Source organism: Panthera uncia, chromosome D2 (assembly GCF_023721935.1).
Source record: "Panthera uncia isolate 11264 chromosome D2, Puncia_PCG_1.0, whole genome shotgun sequence".
NCBI classification, from domain to species: domain Eukaryota; kingdom Metazoa; phylum Chordata; class Mammalia; order Carnivora; family Felidae; genus Panthera; species Panthera uncia.
Genome location: NC_064818.1, coordinates 73,573,660 through 73,591,929, shown reverse-complemented (window position 1 = coordinate 73,591,929; position 18,270 = coordinate 73,573,660). Strand labels below are relative to the sequence as shown.

At 48.2% G+C, this 18,270-nt stretch overlaps 1 protein-coding gene across 2 annotated transcripts in view; it reads right to left on the bottom strand.

Moving 5' to 3' along the window:
* Nucleotides 1-15,792: 15,792 nt before the first annotated feature.
* BAG3 (BAG cochaperone 3) overlaps nt 15,793-18,270 on the bottom strand; it is a 23,784-nt gene continuing 21,306 nt past the window's right edge. Inside the window, exon 4 of one of the 2 annotated variants that reach the window (XM_049646546.1) lies at nt 15,793-16,785. In XM_049646546.1, the coding sequence (XP_049502503.1) occupies nt 15,970-16,785 (816 nt within the window). In that variant the 3' untranslated portion in view covers nt 15,793-15,969. Of the gene's footprint in view, nt 16,789-18,270 lie in introns of both variants that reach the window. The other variant, XM_049646545.1, reaches the window with a different exon arrangement.

Below are 18,270 nucleotides of genomic sequence, written 5' to 3'. Positions count from 1 at the left end.
CAATTCAGTGACTGCCCTCAGATATTGGACTCTTTGAGTCTGGTGATACCTGGTGGTACCTTAATGGTAGGAGCGGGAGAGGACTTCGGCTGTTGGAGACACCTCCCAGTTGATTAGAAAGTGCTTACCACTTACCTTTTGCCTGCCTTACTGGTCTTTTCTGACCCAAACATGACTGAGCTACGATGGAGGCAGCCGGTATAATCTTTAGAGGAAGGAACAAAAAAGAAACATCTGTACGAATGCCACAAACTTGTGCCACCCAGAGAAAAGAGGTCTTATAACATTAGGCCTCCGGAAAGAGGGGGCCCACGGAGACATTCCTTTTCTCCCCATCTCTGTGCATCTCCCCACAACGCCCCTATTATTGCTACACCCACTTCTGATGTGTGGCTTTTTTCCATACTATCAAGCAATTCTCCCACAGCAGCTGGCTGTCCTACAATTCAAGTCAATTCTGAAACTACTGACCTGGAGAGGGCGTCAGATTCCACAGGTCAAGGGATTCAGTCCTACAAGACTGCCTTCACCACCTGCCCCCACCCTTCTAATACCAATCACGAGTCCAGATAATCAACTGTGCTTCTGGCCAAGAGGCTATAGATTGGAGGGTCCCGTGACCCCTCCTTGGGTTCAATTCATTTGCTAGAGTGGCTCACAGAGCTCAGAGACTTAACATTTTACCTGCTAGATTACTGGCTTATTATAAAAGGATATAACTCAGAAATAGCCAGATGGAAGAGACACATAGTAGAAGGTATGGGGAAAGGGCACAGAGCTTCTGTGCACTCTCCAGGTACAACACTCTCCCCAAATCTCCACATGTTCACCAACTGGGAAGCTCCCCAGACCGCTTCCTTTTGGGTTTTCAGGGAGGCTTCCTTAGGTAGGCATGACCAATTAAATCACTAGCCATCGGTGACTCAATGCAGTCTCCAGCCCCTTTCCCCTCCCTAGAGGGGTGGGAGCAGGTCCGAAAGTTCCACCGCCTTTATCACATGGTTGGTTCCTCTGTTGGCCAGTCCCCATCCTTCGGTGGCTTTCCAAAAGTCACCTCATTCACATGACAAAAGACACCTTATCTTCTTAACACTTAGAAAGTTACAAGTGTTTAAGAACTAACTGCGCCAGGAACAGAGTCCAAGACCAAATACGTATTTATGATAAATCACAATATCATTGCCTTTTCTCGCGGAATCCCCTCTTTCATCTAGACCTGATACCCTTGCCAGAGACTCCCCCTCTTCACAGTTGAAGGCTGTTGTCCAGATCTGGTTGATTTGTTTTCTTGTTGTTTTTTTTTTTCTGGCTTAGTCCATCACTTCCTGAGAAATGTGTCCTAAAATCTCCCACTATGATTGTGGGTTTGTCTTTTTATGTCTGTCAACTTTATCATCGCTTAAGAAGTTATTTATTTATTTATTTATTAGGTGCTGGATATCATGAATGAAAAACTATGGATATAATCTGAGGTGTTAAAAGATTTATTTTGCTTCTGCCCAGGCAGTCTGGGCAGGTACCCTTAAACTTGAGTTTGTTTGTTTGTTTGCTTGCTTGTTTGTTTGTTTTGTTTTGTTTTTAGAGAGAAAGTGTGAGCAGGGGAGAAGGGCAGAGGGGGAGAGAGAGAGAGAGAGAGAGAGAGAGAGAGAGAGAGCCTCAAGCAGGCTCCACGCTCAGCTCAGAGCCCAATGTGGGGCTTGATCCCATGACTCTGGGATCATGACCAGAACCAAAATCAAGAGTCAGACACTCAACCGACTGAGCCACCCTGGCAAACTCTGGTTTTAAAACAGGGGCGCCTGGGTGGCTCAGTTGGTTAAGTGATGACTCTTGATTTCAGCTCAGCTCACGATCTCATGGTTCATGGGTTCAAGTCCCACATCGGGCTCTGCGCAGACAGTACAGAGCCTGCTTGGGATTCTCTCTCTCTTCCCCCTCTTTCTGTCCCTCCCCCACTTGTGTGTGTGCTCTCAAAATAGATAAATAAACCTAAAAAATTCTAAACAAACAAACGGAGGCAGTTTTGCCCCCCAGGAAACATTTGGCAATATCTGGAGACAATTTGGGTTGTCTGAACTTGGTACGTATGTGGGGGTGCCACTGGGTAGAGGCCAGGGATGCTGCTAAACATTGTACAGTGCATGGGGTGGGACATTCCCCACAACAGAGAATTAGCTGGCACAAAATGACAATAGCACTGAAGTTGAATAATCAGTAAAAATAATAACAATAATGATCAAAAATTGAGCTGATTGGAAATGGGGCTTCAATCTTTGTGAGGGTTTTTCTATCATCACCTCTTCCTCTTGGGATGTCCCAGCTGAAAGCCTGAAGGGTTTACCTAGCCTCCTCCCGCTTGGTGTTCCTGAACTCTAATTTTTGTCTCTTTAGCATAAAACGTTGGAAGCGTCTCTGCCTCTTGAGAATGGGCAAATGCCTCAAAGCTAATCTCTCTGCTAACCCTTCTCTCCAGGATCTTGGCCCTCAAACCCTCACCACCATGGTAGCTCATTTTCAAAGACACATCTTATATGATTCATCCAGTTTTTCTAGCTGTTCTTGATAGGAGGGTTGGACTGCCAATCTACCTCACTGGAAGCACCTCTCTCTACAGAAAGAAGTTGTTCGAACTCTGTCTTGCATGTTTCAAATGCAGGCTTTAGGCTTTACCACAATGTTGTTTCTTCTCTGCCCACACTTTGTTCATTCTCCCTAGAGGGAGGCAGCTCCAGTCCTAAGATGGGGCAAGATGGTGGGTGGGTGCTCTGATTTCCTGTAATTGCTGCCACCAGCATGAGCTATGGGAGACAGTGAGTACTGGTGGTGTTATCGGGGGTGAGGGGGGCTCTTTCTTACTAATTAGCTAAGAAACAAACATGTCTCGTTGTTAATTTTTCCATTCTCATACAAGGGTAAAATAGTCCAGTCTCATAGAAGGAAATCCTATTTTTTCCTGTCAACATTATCTTGACCCCACTCCTTATGAAAGAATAAACTTGGCATTAAAGTGCTTGAGAACATTTGCCTTTCCCCCTAAAGTCTGGCTTCCATTGCTAGAAAACCAACCCAATGGTGACTGGGCCAGATCTCAGGTGGGTGCAGTCAGTTTCCATTTTTTGAATGGAATGTTAATCAGATTGTGAATTTGATTATCTCTGATTCGCAAATCTCCCCAATTTTAGAAAAGGGGGGGGGTCATTCATTCATGGAACGAAAGAGTGAATGAATGCACATATGTGCTCTAATCTTTAGATCAGCACCTCATCCCTGTACTTTCTTCCTTAAATTTGGTTTTCAAATAAGGCCTTAGTCTTTGTTAGGGTATCATTCGTATTATAAGAAATAAAAAATAATTAAAGTGGTAATTCATTCCGAAATGGAGACCGCAATCATAGGAATGACTTCCAGAGAAAGTGGGCAAGGTTCCTCTGGGGGGGAGGGGGGGAGGGGGCGGTGGGGGGGCGGTGGAGAGGGTAAAAATGGAAGGCATAGTCACCCGTCGCCCCCTACTGGTCAAGAGGGGCTACCTCACCTCAGATTTTAATAATTTGTGTGGTTGAATTTTATTTAAGAATTACAGAACTGAAGCAGAATTTTGTGAGTCCAAGGGGAAGTGGCTTGCTAAAACACACAGTGAGTTACCGGAGGTGGGGGGTGTGTGTGTGCTGGGGGTGAAGAGCCAGGATCTGAGGACTCCAGGGGCCAATTTAACAGCCACAGTCCACCGAGACCAGAGGCCGCATAGTCTTAACCTGTACCGTAAATTAATTCCCCCCACCCCCACCCCGCTCCCGCCCCCAGTGATTTCAAAACTTTAGCTTTGGTAAAGCCTTAGCTATAAAGAAAGGTTTTTGAGTTTCATATTACAATGTATCACCAAAAAATCACATTAATCCAAAACCAACCATTTCAGCCCCATATTTTGTACTAATTAATAAATTATTCTTGGGACCCACTTCCTCCCTTTCTACCTATCCTCTCCTCTCTCTCTCTCTCTCTCTCTCTCTCTCTCTCCTGTCATTCTAAGAAAATTTATCCTTAAAACCGTTCATGAAATAATTATGAAATATCTTTTTTTTAAGTTTACTTATTTATTTTGAGAGCCAGAGTGTGAGCATGTATGCACTCCTAAGTGAGTGAGGGAGGGGCAGGGAGAGAGGGAGAGAGAGAATCCCAAGCAGGTTCTGAGTTGTCAGCACAGACCCTGACGTGAGGCTTGATCTCACGAACTATGAGATCATGACCTGAGTGGAAACCAAGCATCAGTCACTTAACTGAGCCACCCAGGCGCCCCATGAAGTGTCATTTTATTTTTAAAGTATATATTTTCTGATATGTTGATCATTAGGGTGCAATGTAATGAACAAAAACTCAAAATGGAAGAGTTACCATAGTTTTAATATTTTTAAATCCTGAGGGTTTAAACATGTTTTTAGATAATGATCTTTTTTGTCTGAAAGAACTTTATGATCCAATAATTTGTCAAAATTATCTCCAAAAATGTTAATATAACTAGATACCTGTTGGGAGAAATTTCTAAATGACGCCAGCTGCTTCTATGTCAGAGGGTAGGCCCAAAGCCATCTCAGAACTTTCGTTATTCAGGTAAGAATCTTTGGGTGGATTCTTTTGATTATGAAAATGTAGGGCAAGTAGGCCTTCGTTGCCCTGAGTGGAAAGTGGTAGAAAGCTTTTTAAAGAGTTGAGGAAGCCCGCCCCTACCCTTCATACCTCTTGCCACATAAATCTGGTTGCCAGGGAGAAATAGTGGAAAAGTGTCCAACAGTCGTGGAACCTTCTGGAGGCAAAATCTCCAGATCCCAGCCCTTTCTCTCTGAGATTCAAAGATCAGAAAAGCTGTTTGGGATAGATGTAAGGTCACTGACAGAAAGGAACACTGAAGCACACCCCGCCCAGCCCAAGGAAACTCTATGGGAGAAATCCAAAATGGAGACCAGGGGGTTGGGGTGTGAGGATGGGAGGCTGGAAGGGAGCCGAGTGAGGGTTCGTGGGAGGTCATACTTGGAGGCCACAGGTAAAAATTGGTTGACAGTATTTGGTTGTGTTCTGTTAAAGTTGACTTAGACTCTTGTTCAGGTGAAGGTTTCAGAAGAGTCTTGTTATGGTGACAGGTACCTCCTCAGCATCACACATAGAGGGGATGTAAAAAGTCAACGTGCCGCCCAGTGAAGGGCTTCTCAGGGCCCCTCCTGGTTTTGCCACTTGACTGATAACATGGATTTATAGACTCCACTCTTACCCCTACATCTTTTACACATCTTATTCCCCCTCTGAGCAGCCATATTGTTTACGCTAAGTAAACTGTTTACGTGCTTATACTAACAGGTATGTGAGTTTGCAATTCAATGAACTGGAAAGGTCCATATCCATTCCTCCTGGGCCTCGAGCCTGGGAGGAGTCTTCATGAAGATCACATGCTGGTTCTTGCACAGGGTAAGTCGAGGAGGAAGCTCTGGATCCAACTGCTGGGTGTATCGTTGTGATCCAAGAAATCTTTGAACTGGGAGCCTGGAGCAGCCTTAAGTGGAGGCCTCAGGGATCCAGGCCAGGTCTCTGCAAAAGGAGCAAGTGTCTGTCCAACAAGGAAGGGCCCTCTTTCAACAGCAAACCTGAGGGTACCTCTGAGGCACTAGCTGGTGAACAAATCACACCTCCTGTTCTCTCTGTCTCCCTGCACCTTAGCAGGATTGACTCCCACTGACCGGAGTCAGTACACCCCTGAGGTCCTTGGACAACTCAGGGAGGAAGGAAGAAAACCCTGGCCTTTGGTCCTCAGACCTCCAGGTACCGGGGCTCAGATCCCCTCCTATGCCTCTTGACCCCTCAGGCCGCCAGTAGCAGTCCCTGGGACTCCCCAGTTAAAAAAAAAAAAGAAGACCCTAGACTTCCTGCTTCTAAGAGGATGCAGGCACTCAAGCAACTACTTGGAAAAATCAGACCTGACTCTTGTAGCCCCCGAAGTGTTGGTTGAAGCAGATCCAACTAGTTACAAGGTCTCCTCTAAGTTGCCTCATTTCAAGACCCAAGAAAAGCAATACCTATTTCTTTCTCAGTCCACTGCCCTCTTCACGCACATGGCCCTGGGACTTGGATGAAGCTGGTACCACCCTCAAGTACTGCGTCTTCAGGAAATCATGTTGTTCAGACCTCTTCTCTTTCCCAGAGACTCTGTGGCAGGGATGGGCGTTCAGTAGCCGTGTGCTGAACCGTGTTTCTCTGCCTCATCTCTCTGGCCCTAGCTGATCTGCCCAGCGCAGAGTACCCGGCACGAGGCAGACAACCCATGACCTAGTCATGAACTGTATCACCTGGTGCTAAGAGATGAGCGTCAGTCGAATCTATGCTGCCAAACATTTTAACTGAGATAGGTCAAGGATGAGATGGGGAGTAATTAGAACCTTCCCACACTGCTGGCAGGAATGGAAGACGGTGCGGCCACTTTGGAAAATGGTCTGGCAGTTCCTCAGAAAGTTAAACATAGAGTTACCACGTGACCCAGCAATTCCACTCCTAGGTATGTTCTCCAGTGAAAGAAAAACATACGTCCACGCAAAAATTTGTACATGAATGTTCATAGCAGCATAATTTGTATATAATCAGTCCATCAGCTGATGAATGGATAAATAAAATGTGGTCCGTCCACACAATAGATATTGTTCAGCCATAAAAAGGAGTGAAGTACTAGGCACATGAAAAGATGCTCAATGTCGCTCCTCATCAGGGAAATACAAATCAAAACCACACTGAGATACCACCTCACACCGGTCAGAGTGGGTAAAATGAACAAATCAGGAGACTATAGATGCTGGAAGGATGTGGAGAAACGGGAACCCTCTTGCACTGTTGGTGGGAATGCAGACTGGTGCAGCCGCTCTGGAAAACAGTGTGGAGGTTCCTCAAAAAATTAAAAATAGATCTACCCTACGCCCCAGCAATAGCACTGCTAGGAATTTCCCCAAGGGATACAGGAGTGCTGATGCATCGGGGCACTTGTACCCCAATGTTTACAGCAGCACTCTCAACAATAGCCAAATTATGGAAAGAGCCTAAACGTCCATCAACTGATGAATGGATAAAGAAATTGTGGTTTATATACACAATGGAATACTACGTGGCAATGAGAAAGAACAAAATATGGCCTTTTGTAGCAATGTGGATGGAACTGGAGAGTGTTATGCTCAGTGAAATAAGTCATACAGAGAAAGACAGGTATCACATGTTTTCACTCTTATGTGGATCCTGAGAAGCTTAACAGAAGACCAAGGGGGAGGGAAAGGGGAAAAAAGTTAGAGAGGGAGAGAGCCAAACCATAAGAGACTCTTAAAAACTGGGAACAAACTGAGGGTTGATGGGGGGTGGGAGGGAGGGGAGGGTGGGTGATGAGTATTGAGGAGGGCACTTGTTGGGATGAGCACTGGGTGTTGTATGGAAACCAATTTGACAATAAATTTCATATTAAAAAAAAAAGGAGCGGAGGACTAACACATGCTGTAACAGGGATGAACCTTGGATACATTATGCTAAGTGAAAGAAGCCAGTCACACAAGACCACATATTATATAATTTACACGAAATGACTGGAATAGAGTCCAGCCTATAAAGACCAAAAGTACCTTACTGGTTGCCAGGGTCTGGGAGTAGGGGGAGGGTTAGGGGGACTGGGGAATAAATGCTCATGAGTATGGGGTTTCCTCTTGGGATGAGGAAAATGCTTTAAAGCTGACGTGGTTTTGGGTGCACAGCTCTATGAATATATTAAAAAACGTTAAATCGTATACTTTAAATGGGCTAATTGTTTGGTATGTGAATTCTATCTCAAGGAGGCTGAAATTAAAAACAAAAAACAGAGAAGGAAACAGTGAGCAGTGGGAGAGAAAACGAAAAGGTTCAGATGTAAAGAGAGGCCACGTGGTGGTGGAGAGGCCATGTAAGCCAGAGTTCCATGTATACAGAAGCTGTGTCCTGGGGAGGGATTGAAGGACGACGTTGGGGATCAGAAGCCCTTCTAAAGCTAGATGATTTCACTGCTACCAATGCAGTTGCCACCACCTCTGAAGACTCGTCTACAACTTTCCAGAACCCTCTGCCTCACACAGCTATACCCTGACAGAAGCACACAGAAGCACAGCCGTGTCTTCCAGGATGCAATATGTCAGCTCCAACACAGCCTTGAGAGTCAACTCCACTGTCCATATCGTTCCCACACTGCAGTGGTCATTTGAAACTAAGAAGTTTCAAGAATCTGCAGCTCATAAACTTAGGGCCACATTCCTGGAGCTTGTCCACTGTGAATTTCCACACGACTGATTCTCAACCCGGTCCTTTTTGCCGGAAGTTTGTCTACTATGCCCCACCCTTCCTGTATCAGTGGAGGGCTGGTAGGAGGGCAGCCGTGTGGATTATGCGCGGCTGAGCACGGACGCCTTCAAGGCTCCAGGTCAGGGGCCGGCCCACATCTGCTCTGTCTAGCTCAACATCCCACCCCCTAGGGGTGAATTTGCTTCCATTTTATTTATAGATGTAGAAAGGGGCGTTCTTTTTATGTCTCAGTTTTGGAGTTGGACTGTCCTCCTCAAACATGACACCCTGCTGAGGGGCCCTGAAGGGTGACTGTCATGTTGGGCACCAACTGCCAGGAGCATTAACTGCCAGTCGGCTCTTACAGCCCTATTTCTATATTCTTTTGTGTTTCCCCACAGTGGTTCCAGCTCCTGGGAACCACGCTGCCTCCTGATGTCCCTTTGCTGAGGCCATTCTCCCTGAAGGCCCACCTCGGGAATGGCCAGTGGTTACCAACTTGAGCACTCCCCTGATGGCATCACGTGCCCTGACTCTGATGTCCTAATCATTGGTAGGGAGAGAAGAGCAGGGCACTTCAGGAAGAGCTGGTGGTTTAGTTCAATGGCAGACCCTGGGCCCCCGGATCTCTGCCTTCCTTCAGCGCCTGCTCCTCTCGAGGCCTGGCCTGGGTATTTCCTAGGTTCCAGGGCTCAGAGATCTTGGCTGTAAAACCCTGTTGCTTGAGGTCCTTTGGCGCGGGGCAGGGGGTTGTCTCTGTTCCCTATTTCTTGCAACCATAAATTCCCTGCCCGGAATGCACTGTAGAGATGTCATCCACACTTGAACTGGGAGGTTACACAGGTGGAGAGGGAGGGAAGAAACTGGCATGGGGTGTAATGGCCCCTCTCCTGGACTCTGTTCAAATACCATCTTGAGATTGGAGACCAGAAGGACCAACATCGTGGACCCATCCCTGCCCCTTTCCCCTTGGCATTGGGTGGTATGGAGGGAAGAATGCTGGGGACAGTGCGCCCGGTCACTGACCATCTCGAGTGAGTTGTCCTCAGGACGGAACGTGTTACTCAAGTGGAGTCTGGCACTCTCACTGTCACCACTAACTAAGGGAAAAACTGAGGCTCAAAAAGGCGAGGAGCCTGCTGAATTCACAGAGGTACTGAGTGAGGAAGCTGGGATTGAAACTCCCAGCCTATCTGACACCACTGCCCTCAACATGCCTGTGACCAGTGCAGGCCAGTAAGACAGCGGGAGTGACTGGGATGAGTTTGAGTTTTGCTTGCACAGGGGGCCTGGAGGCATCCACTGACTTCTCTGGAATGGGTACCTTGAAGGCAGGCCAACTCTGAACTAGACTCAACAAGGTGCCTTTGGCGGTCTTTGAATGACAGGATGAAAGCCTTGGATGGGGGGGGGGGGGGGGGGGGGGAAAACGATGTCAGCAAGATGGAGGAAAGGGAGCAGGGAACCAAGTCCCCTCCCTTGGCCACCACTTCTGTTGACTTACTTCATCCCAAGTGGGCTACAGTGGGGTCAAAGGGCCCTGGGCCTCAGTCCTCACTCTCTCACTTCAAAGAAGAGGGAGGCACAGAAGGGACTGGGGACAGAATTAAGTATTTAACAGGGACACCTGGCTGGCTCAGTCAGTAGAGCATGTGACTCGTGATCTCAGGGTTGTGAGTTCAAGCCCCATGTTGGGTGTGGAGCCTACTTAAAATAAAAAAAAATTTTTTAAATAAATAAAAAATTAAGTATTTACAGCACAGTGGGACTTGGAACTTGCTAATTGGCAGCCCAAAGGCCAGATCTGGCCTGCAGATGGGTTTGTTGGGCCTGCTGGGTTTTAAAAAAACATTTAAAAATATTTTAAAATTGAGAGATTTCACATGAACAGATTTCTGGCCTTTCTTGAACATTGGAAAACTCTCACACCACCAGACCCATGTTCCTACACAACTACTGGCTGGGGCTGAGCAGCAGCCTCTGTCTACCCCCCCCCCCCCCCCCCCCCCCCAACTGTGACAGCTGGCTCTGTCATTCCTCCACCTGGTGACCTCTGCGAGTATTTGAGATCACACCCCAAGGAAGGCGTGTGCTGGAACGGATCTGATTTGGTGCTAAGGGAACCCTGGAACTTGACTTCTATTCATCTCGCCTGTGTATCCTGTAGGCGACTATGCATGTAAGCTTGGTGTACAGGACAAAGAGGGTATCAGAAACTTACACCCAGAAGTGACTGGGGTCTGGAAAGTGGAAGCCAGTGACCCAGTGAGAGCGTAAACTGTATTTCAGTCAGGGTTGTCCAGAGCAAATACAGTGTGTGCGTGCGTGTGTGTTTTAAAGAGATTTATTTTAAGGACTTGGCTCACACGACTGTGGGGCAGGCAGGCAGCCTGGAAACCCAGGCAGGAGCTGATGCTGCAGTTTGGAGGCAGAATTCTTCGTTTCCACAAAAACTGTTTTTGCTCTTAAGGCCTTCAACTGATTGTATGAGGCCCACCCCCATTACCATGGGTAATCTCCTTTAAGTCAACTGACTGTAGATATTAACCACATCTACAAAACTCCTCCACAGTGACTCTTTGACTAGCGTTTGATTAAGTATCTTGGTGCTAACAGCTAGCCTCGTTGACGCCAAGGTAGCCATCACACAGTGATGAGAGCAGGTGGAGGAAGGGGGTGCGGGAGACCTCCCTGTTCAGGAGGGGTGGGGAGGGGAGGAAGGGGAGTCTGGCAGAGGAGCATGGGAAGGTGTGGCTCCAATGACTGCATGCAGCTCTGGGTCTGCAGGGTGGCTGGGGGGCGGGGGCAGGCGAATGCAGGGGGGAATGCAGTGTATGGGAGACCAGGTGGTGACTTTGGTTCGTTCAAGATGTTTCATAATAAAGAGGGTAAAACTGAGGAGCAAGGAGGAAAGGTTTCCTTCTGGTTTGTGCTTTTTGTAGGCCAAGGCGGAGGAAGGAGCCTGTTGTGAGAAAGAGAGATGAAGCGGAAGAAAACCAGGGAGAGACGGATGGTTGGACTCCTGATTGGACAACAGAAGAGCTCCTTCCTCAGTAACAGGGCTGTAGACAAAGCCCAGCCTTCACACGGGCAACCGAGGACATCAGGGCAAGCTCTGGCTACAGCAGGCAGGGGCAGGAAGAGGAGAGTTCTACCTGGAAAGCGTTTCCAACCCCCTCTCGACCTCCCTGCACCGCTGAGGCCGGCTTCCATGCACCCAGAGCTCTGGCCCCCTTGTTCTGGGCTCCTGAGGTTGGGGAGGACCCGTCTACAGAACCTGTGGCTGCTTCCTCTCCCTTTCCCTGAAAGCAGGATGGGAGCACTGCTGTCTTTCCCTGCTCCGGGTCCCTGCTCTCCCTGCCCAGAGCCCTCCCCTGCGATGGAAGCGGCTCCTTCCTGCGATGGAAGCGGCTCCTTCTCATCTGCACTGGTTCCTAGTGGGCAGTGCTGGACAGCAGGCAGACTGAGTACCAGGAAAGCAAGACCACACTCAAGCGCGTGCACACGCGTGCGTGCGCGCGCACACACACACACACACACACACAACTGGGAGAACTTAATCTCCCGTTTTTAAAAAAGCAACAGAGTATATAACATGGCAAATTCAGATCATCCCTATACTTACGTTGGGGCTTGTTTTTATTTTGAATCACTTTTTTAAAAATTTGTTTTAATGTTTATTCATTTTTGAGAGAGGGCGAGAGACAGAGAACGAGTGGGGGAGGGGCAGAGAGAGAGGGAGACACAGAATCCAAAGCAGGCTCCAGGCTCCGAGCTGTCAGCACAGAGTCCGATGCGGGGCTCGAACCCACAGACCGTGAGACCATGACCTGAGCCCAAGTTGTGGACGCTTAACCGAGCCACCAGGGTGTCCCTATTTTGAATCACTTATGGAGAGAGTCACCACAGTCTTTTCCACCTTTAAGGCCTCCAAGGGCTTAATCGAGCCCTGCCCCTCACCCCTCTGCACTAACTTTTCAGAGCTCAGAGAATGTGATAGCACAGCCGAGAAACAGGGAGTGCTGGTCAGGAAGGGCAGGCCCAACACAAGGGGCGTGTGCGCCTGCTTTTTTGTGCCGCCTGGAAGTTCAAAACATGCTGGAACACGGAAAAGAAAGGTATTTGCCTGAGTGACTCAGAGATGTTCCAGCATTTTCCCACAGGCTCCTGCATATCCCAAAATAACTGCAACTCTGGATCCTGTTCCTTGGCATATGATTACATTTGTATAATGTTACAGAACAGTGGGCAAAGTGGCCACACTCACACAGGAGCTGCAGGAATGCACAGCCCCAAGTGGAGATCCATGCTGCAGAGACAGAAATACAAGCATAGAGACCATGAGAGTAAGAAGTATAAACTCACCAGAACCAACCAGGTCACCACGAGGGGCTCTGGTCAATGTCCACCTTTCATACGGGGAGAGAAAGGAAAGGAGAAAGGAAACTTGCCCACACTTGACACATCTGGGGACCCTACACTCTCATCAACTAATACTGATGCTTATTTTGAAATGTCAGCTTAGCCTTGGAATCATAAGCTCTTAAGTCAAAGGGACTTTCAGGGTCTCCGGGCCCATCAAGGGTGCCTCCGTGCCCAGGTCTGGACAACAATGTGGGAATAAGGAGGTTTCAAAATGGACTGCCTCAGGGGATTTACAGTCTTGCTCAGGAAACGGCTGGAGGCATTCAAACAGCTGGAAGACAACTGGGCCCTGGCAAACAGGCAGAAGGCACGCAGTTTGGAGGAAGGAAAGTCTGAGAAGGAAAGTTCTGTCCAAGTAGGGAAGGGTTCACAAAATGGTGGACTCAAGGGTGCTCAAGGGTGTCCAGCAAGATCTGGACAAGAGGCAAGGGCAATCTCAAAGGTGGGAAGGGGCTGGAGGGGTGCAGACCCTGAGACGAGAGGAAATGGGGGGTGCTCTAGAAAGCTCTGGACACCAAACCCAGGTACCTGGGCTGCCAGCATTTAGGCTGCAAGTGGCTTCTGTTGTGGACGCCATTACTTGCTATTTCCAAGTCATTTGCTTCATCCAGGCGACAAGAATAATTTCACAGTATTTTGACACAATATATGTAATTTTAAATGCTCTGTCCTAGGAAGAGGCGAGAGGTTATTTTCAAATTTCTGTGGTCCTTAGATAGTCCTGCTCCTCTTGGCCACCACTGCCCACTTGGTGCTACAGAAGACAGCACACTGTAGTGAGACTAACGTGGCCTGTCTGCTGGGACTGGATTCAAATCCTGCCTCTGCTGCTGGCTCTGTGGGCAAGTCACTTCTGGTCTCCTCACCCACCGCGTGAGAATGTTGAGAATAGCCTACGGTTGTTACATGCCAGGAACAGCTTCCACTGCCTCACATGTCTGAATTCAATTTAATCATCCCCCACTCCCCCATTTTACAAGTGAGAAAGCAAGGAAGGAAAAGGCTATGTGACTTGCCCATTGTCCCAGGACTGTTACAAGAAGCTGTAATTGAACCCAAGAGTTCTTTTTTTTTATGTTTATTCATTTTTGAAACACAGAGAGAGACAGAGCACAAGCAGGAGTGGGGTGGAGAGAGAGGGGGACACAGAATCTGAAGCAGGCTCCAGGCTCTGAGCTGTCAGCACAGAGCCTGACGCGGGGCTCGAACTCACGAACCATGAGATCGTGACCTGAGCCGGAGTCGGCTGCTCAACCAACTGAGCCACCCAGGTGCCCCGAACCCAAGAGTTCTGATTCAAGCCTGTGTTCTGAAAATGATGTTCTCTAAAGGGCACTTGGATGGGTGCATAAGCAGAAACCCCCCGACATCAAATAGATACTTAGTGGGTATCTGTCCCCTGACTCCTACAGAGGCCAAGACAGTTATGTTGGCAAGAACCCTGCAGCCAGCTCTACAGGGCCTGTTGCCTCCATCCAGGACCCAGGGACGACCAACACATGCCAGATAATTCCTGCCCTGATACCCAGGTACCATCTAATTTGGATGATTGAAAATATATTCTAACTACAGTGAAGGTCTACAGGTAAGTTTAGTGGTAAAAATAACATCAGTCCAATTCATAATCACCCAGGGAAACTTAATGTTAAGGTCCACTGAGAACAGATGCCCAAGTACCAAAAAGAAATGGTCCCATTCTTTATCTTTGGTTCATTTTAAAAACAGCCCAAGAGGCCCGTTTTCCTATTTGCACATTTTCAAGTTTCTAGAATCAATGGTGTGTCATCAGCAGTTTGTACTCCCCAAACTAGTTCACCCAGGAATGATGCTGGCAGGTTCCCATCAGAATGACTTCAACCTTTCTCAGCGAGCTAAGAGTGGCAACGACACCAGCATGTATTTTTGTGCAGTATCGTCAGGCACCAATATTAAACTCAATACGGTCGTGAGGAATTCGGCACGGGGGCTCTAAGTCAGCATGCGACGGGAGTTCCAAGGTCTCAGGACTATCCTTCTCTTCCATTTTTGGTTTATGTGCAAGCAATTAAAACACCAAAGTCTAGCCCATTCAGGGGCTGTGGTCCTTCCCAAGCTTTCAAAACACACGGGCATACAAATAGGGATCTTCTATCCAGCGGCTTGAGTAAATCTGATCTTAACCCCAATGGCTTCTAGGAACCCAATCTGGGAAGATAAACCCAGGCTGGTTAGATGACTCAGAGAAGTGTCAGATAAAGATGACCCCAAGGCTCTCACAGAACACATTCCCCACCCCCCAGTGACCTGGACTCCACAGAACACTTTGGTCAGCCTCCGGCAACACCAGGGACTGATTTTCTCCTGCGCTTTGGAACCAGCCCAGCCCTTCCCTGAGGCCTGAGGGTGGCCCGGGTGAGCAGAGATGCTGCCCGAGTGATCCCTGGGCTGGGCCAATCCTGAGAGGTGTGGCCGGTCCAGTCCCATCACCTGGGTGCACAGCCCGGAGTCTTCCCAGGAAACAGCTGCCGTCTGAGGACGCAAAAGTGATGGACCCTCATTCTCACGACGTGGGCCAGGATCCACGTTGTGGATCCCAGAGCCGGCTAGTAAATGTGTCTGTCGCTGTCACTGAAGCCAGGGAGACACAATCTTGATGCTGACACTCCTCAACACTTCAGAAATCACCAAAAAACATTGTGAGTTTGATTATTACTTTATTTTACTTTTCTTAAATGTTGCATTAAAGTCATCCAGCATACAGATATTCCTGGGCTCCTTACACATTTTATTCTATCTGAGGTTAGGTATTTTAGCTAGGAGATGAAGATCATCCCAACAAAAGAGCAACAATTCCGAAAAATGGGTTTCGTGTTTGTGTGATGGGAAATCAACAGCCCATCCACCAGCCAAACGCCTCCCTCGGTCCAGAGCTGCGCAAAGACGGAGTACAAGCGTGGCTCACACGTGGTGCCCGCGCACAGATGGGGCCCCGCCACCAAGCAATGGGGTGAAAGTTCTGAAACGAGCAACTGCTGCATTTGTACAGAGTAAGAATACAGAAGAGCATCATTTTCCTTTTAGCCCTTTAATTAGTGTGTGTGGCCTCCACCCAAGTTACTGCGTACCAAGCGCCTATGAAAAGTAAAAACAAACGGATTCAAAGTCCCTGAAATGCATGCAACTTAAAATTCCCTAAAGCACACCGCCAGCTCCCAGTCCCCGGGTCTGATCTGTGTCCAGTGGAGACTACGGTGCCGCTGCGTCACCAGCTGTGTCTGTCGTGCTGCCGGGGTTTGCCGTCGCTGCTTCTTTGGCTTCCGGCGGCTGCTGGGTTTCAGTTTTGGGATCTTCTCCGTTTCCGGCACTTTTCTTACTCTTGTCTGTGGCCATGGCACCCATCTCCATGATTTCCTGCAGTGGCCGATCGGATTCAAGGGAGCTAGGCTGGAGTTCATAAACCTGGACTTGACCTGGGACATCTATCGCTTTCTGTTCAAGTTTTTCCAGGATGGTCTGAACCTTCCTGACACCATCTCTCCTGGCCTGACGGACATCAGCTCGTCCTTCAGGGTCTACTGAATCCAGGGCCAGTAGCTCTTTGGTCAAATACTCTTCGATCATTAGGTACTTTTTGTCCGTCTTCTTGCCTTCAAAGTTGTCCACGGCCTGCTCCAGCCCTTGCACGTTCTGCAGGATGGCTTCCACTTTCAGCACGCCTGGATGTTTTGGGGGCGCCTCAGCTTCTCCCGACTTGGGAGGTGCAGCCTCTGCAGGGGCGGGGCTGGGGGCTGCCCTCTCTTCTGCAGCCACATTCTTGGGGGACGAGGGGACAGCAGAAGGGGCGGGGCTGGGAGGATGGGGAACCGGAGCAGCGGGAACCTTTACTTCCACCCTCTCAGAGGCGGGTGGGGGCTTCTGGGAAACAGGTTGGGAATCTGCCTCCTTGCGGATCACCTGAATCGGGACGTGTCCAGGAAGGAGATCTGGTCCAACTGGGCCTGGCTTGCTTTCGGGTTTGTTTTCAGGTTGGGGAACAGGTGAAGATTCTCGATGAGTCATGGGCTGCTGAGAGGAGGCAAGGACACAGAGATATTTTTAATAACTGGCTGAGAGTCACGGGCAGTTGTTTGTAGTGAGTACAGACCATAAAGAAAACTGGGGAATGGCTTTAACGTATAAAAGAGATTTTCAAAGTCGACCAAATACTGTCACAAAATAAAAACATATTGATCCTGTGATGTGACCAAACCATTTGTTTCCACTCATCACCCATCACCTTCGACTGTGTGGGTCTGTCACCATTCACTGAATTTTTCTGTAGATGGTATTCTTAGGGCAACGAAAAGAAAACCAATGTAGTATTCAAAATGAAAATATCAAAAAACTCGCTGACTGCTGAGCTAGTTTAGCCCAAAGCAAAGTCCTGGGTGACTCAGAATCTCGGTGGCAGAGCCATGGAGGAATAATTGGCACACGTGCCCTTCCTTACACTGTGTGGACAGTTCTGTTCAGGGTGTGACAGTCTCATCTCCCGTTTCAGAAGAGTTGTAATCTTTTTTTTTTTAATGTATATTTATTATTTTGAAAGAGAGACAGAGCATGAGCAGGGGAGAAGCAGAGAGAGAGGAAGACATAGAATCTGAAGCAGGTTCCAGGCTCTGGGCTGTCAGCACAGAGCCCAACGCGGGGCTTGAACTCACGGACCGCGAGATCATGACCTGAGCCGAAGTCGGACACTCAACCGACTGAGCCACCCAGGCTTCCCTAATCTTTTTTTTTTTTTTTAAAGCTATGACAGCCTAGCAGTTTCTGCCCAGACTGACTATTTTTTGAGAACAAGCAAGGTGCCTAAAATAGTTAACTCTGAGGATTTTGCCGCGCACATTTATGCCCAGAGCCAACACCCAGCTGCGCATCTCTGCACGGACTCCTGGCCGCCCATACTTTTTAATGTGACCACAAGTGGTATTTTTGAAAAAGGGCTATGCTTAAAGCAAGTATCTTAGCTTTCCGAGCATCTAGGTGAATACCTCACCCCGCTTCTTTATTATGCGTGTGTCGCTGACACACAGTGTTACACTGTTTCTGGTGGACCGCACAGTGATTCGACACTTCCACACATTACAGGTGCTCACCACAGTAAGCGCACTCCCCAGCTGTCACCACATGTTGCCACAATATTCCCTACGCTGTACTTTTCATCTCTGTAGCTTATCTTATAACTGGAAGTTTATACCTCTTAATGGCCTTCACCTATTTTGCCCATCCCCCCATCCACCTCCCCTCTGACAACCATCAGATTGTGCTCTGCATTTAAGAGCCCGTTTGGCTTTTTGCTTGTGCTTTTATTTTGTTTTTTAGATTCCACACAGTAGTGAAATCGTATGATATTTCCCTTTCTCCATTTGACTTATTTCACTTAGCATAATACCCTCTAAGTTCATCCATGTTGTTACAAATGGCAAGATTCCATTCCTTTTCACGGCTGAGTAATAGTCCAGTGTGTGTGTGTGTGTGTGTGTGTGTGTGTGTGTGTGTGTGTGTGTG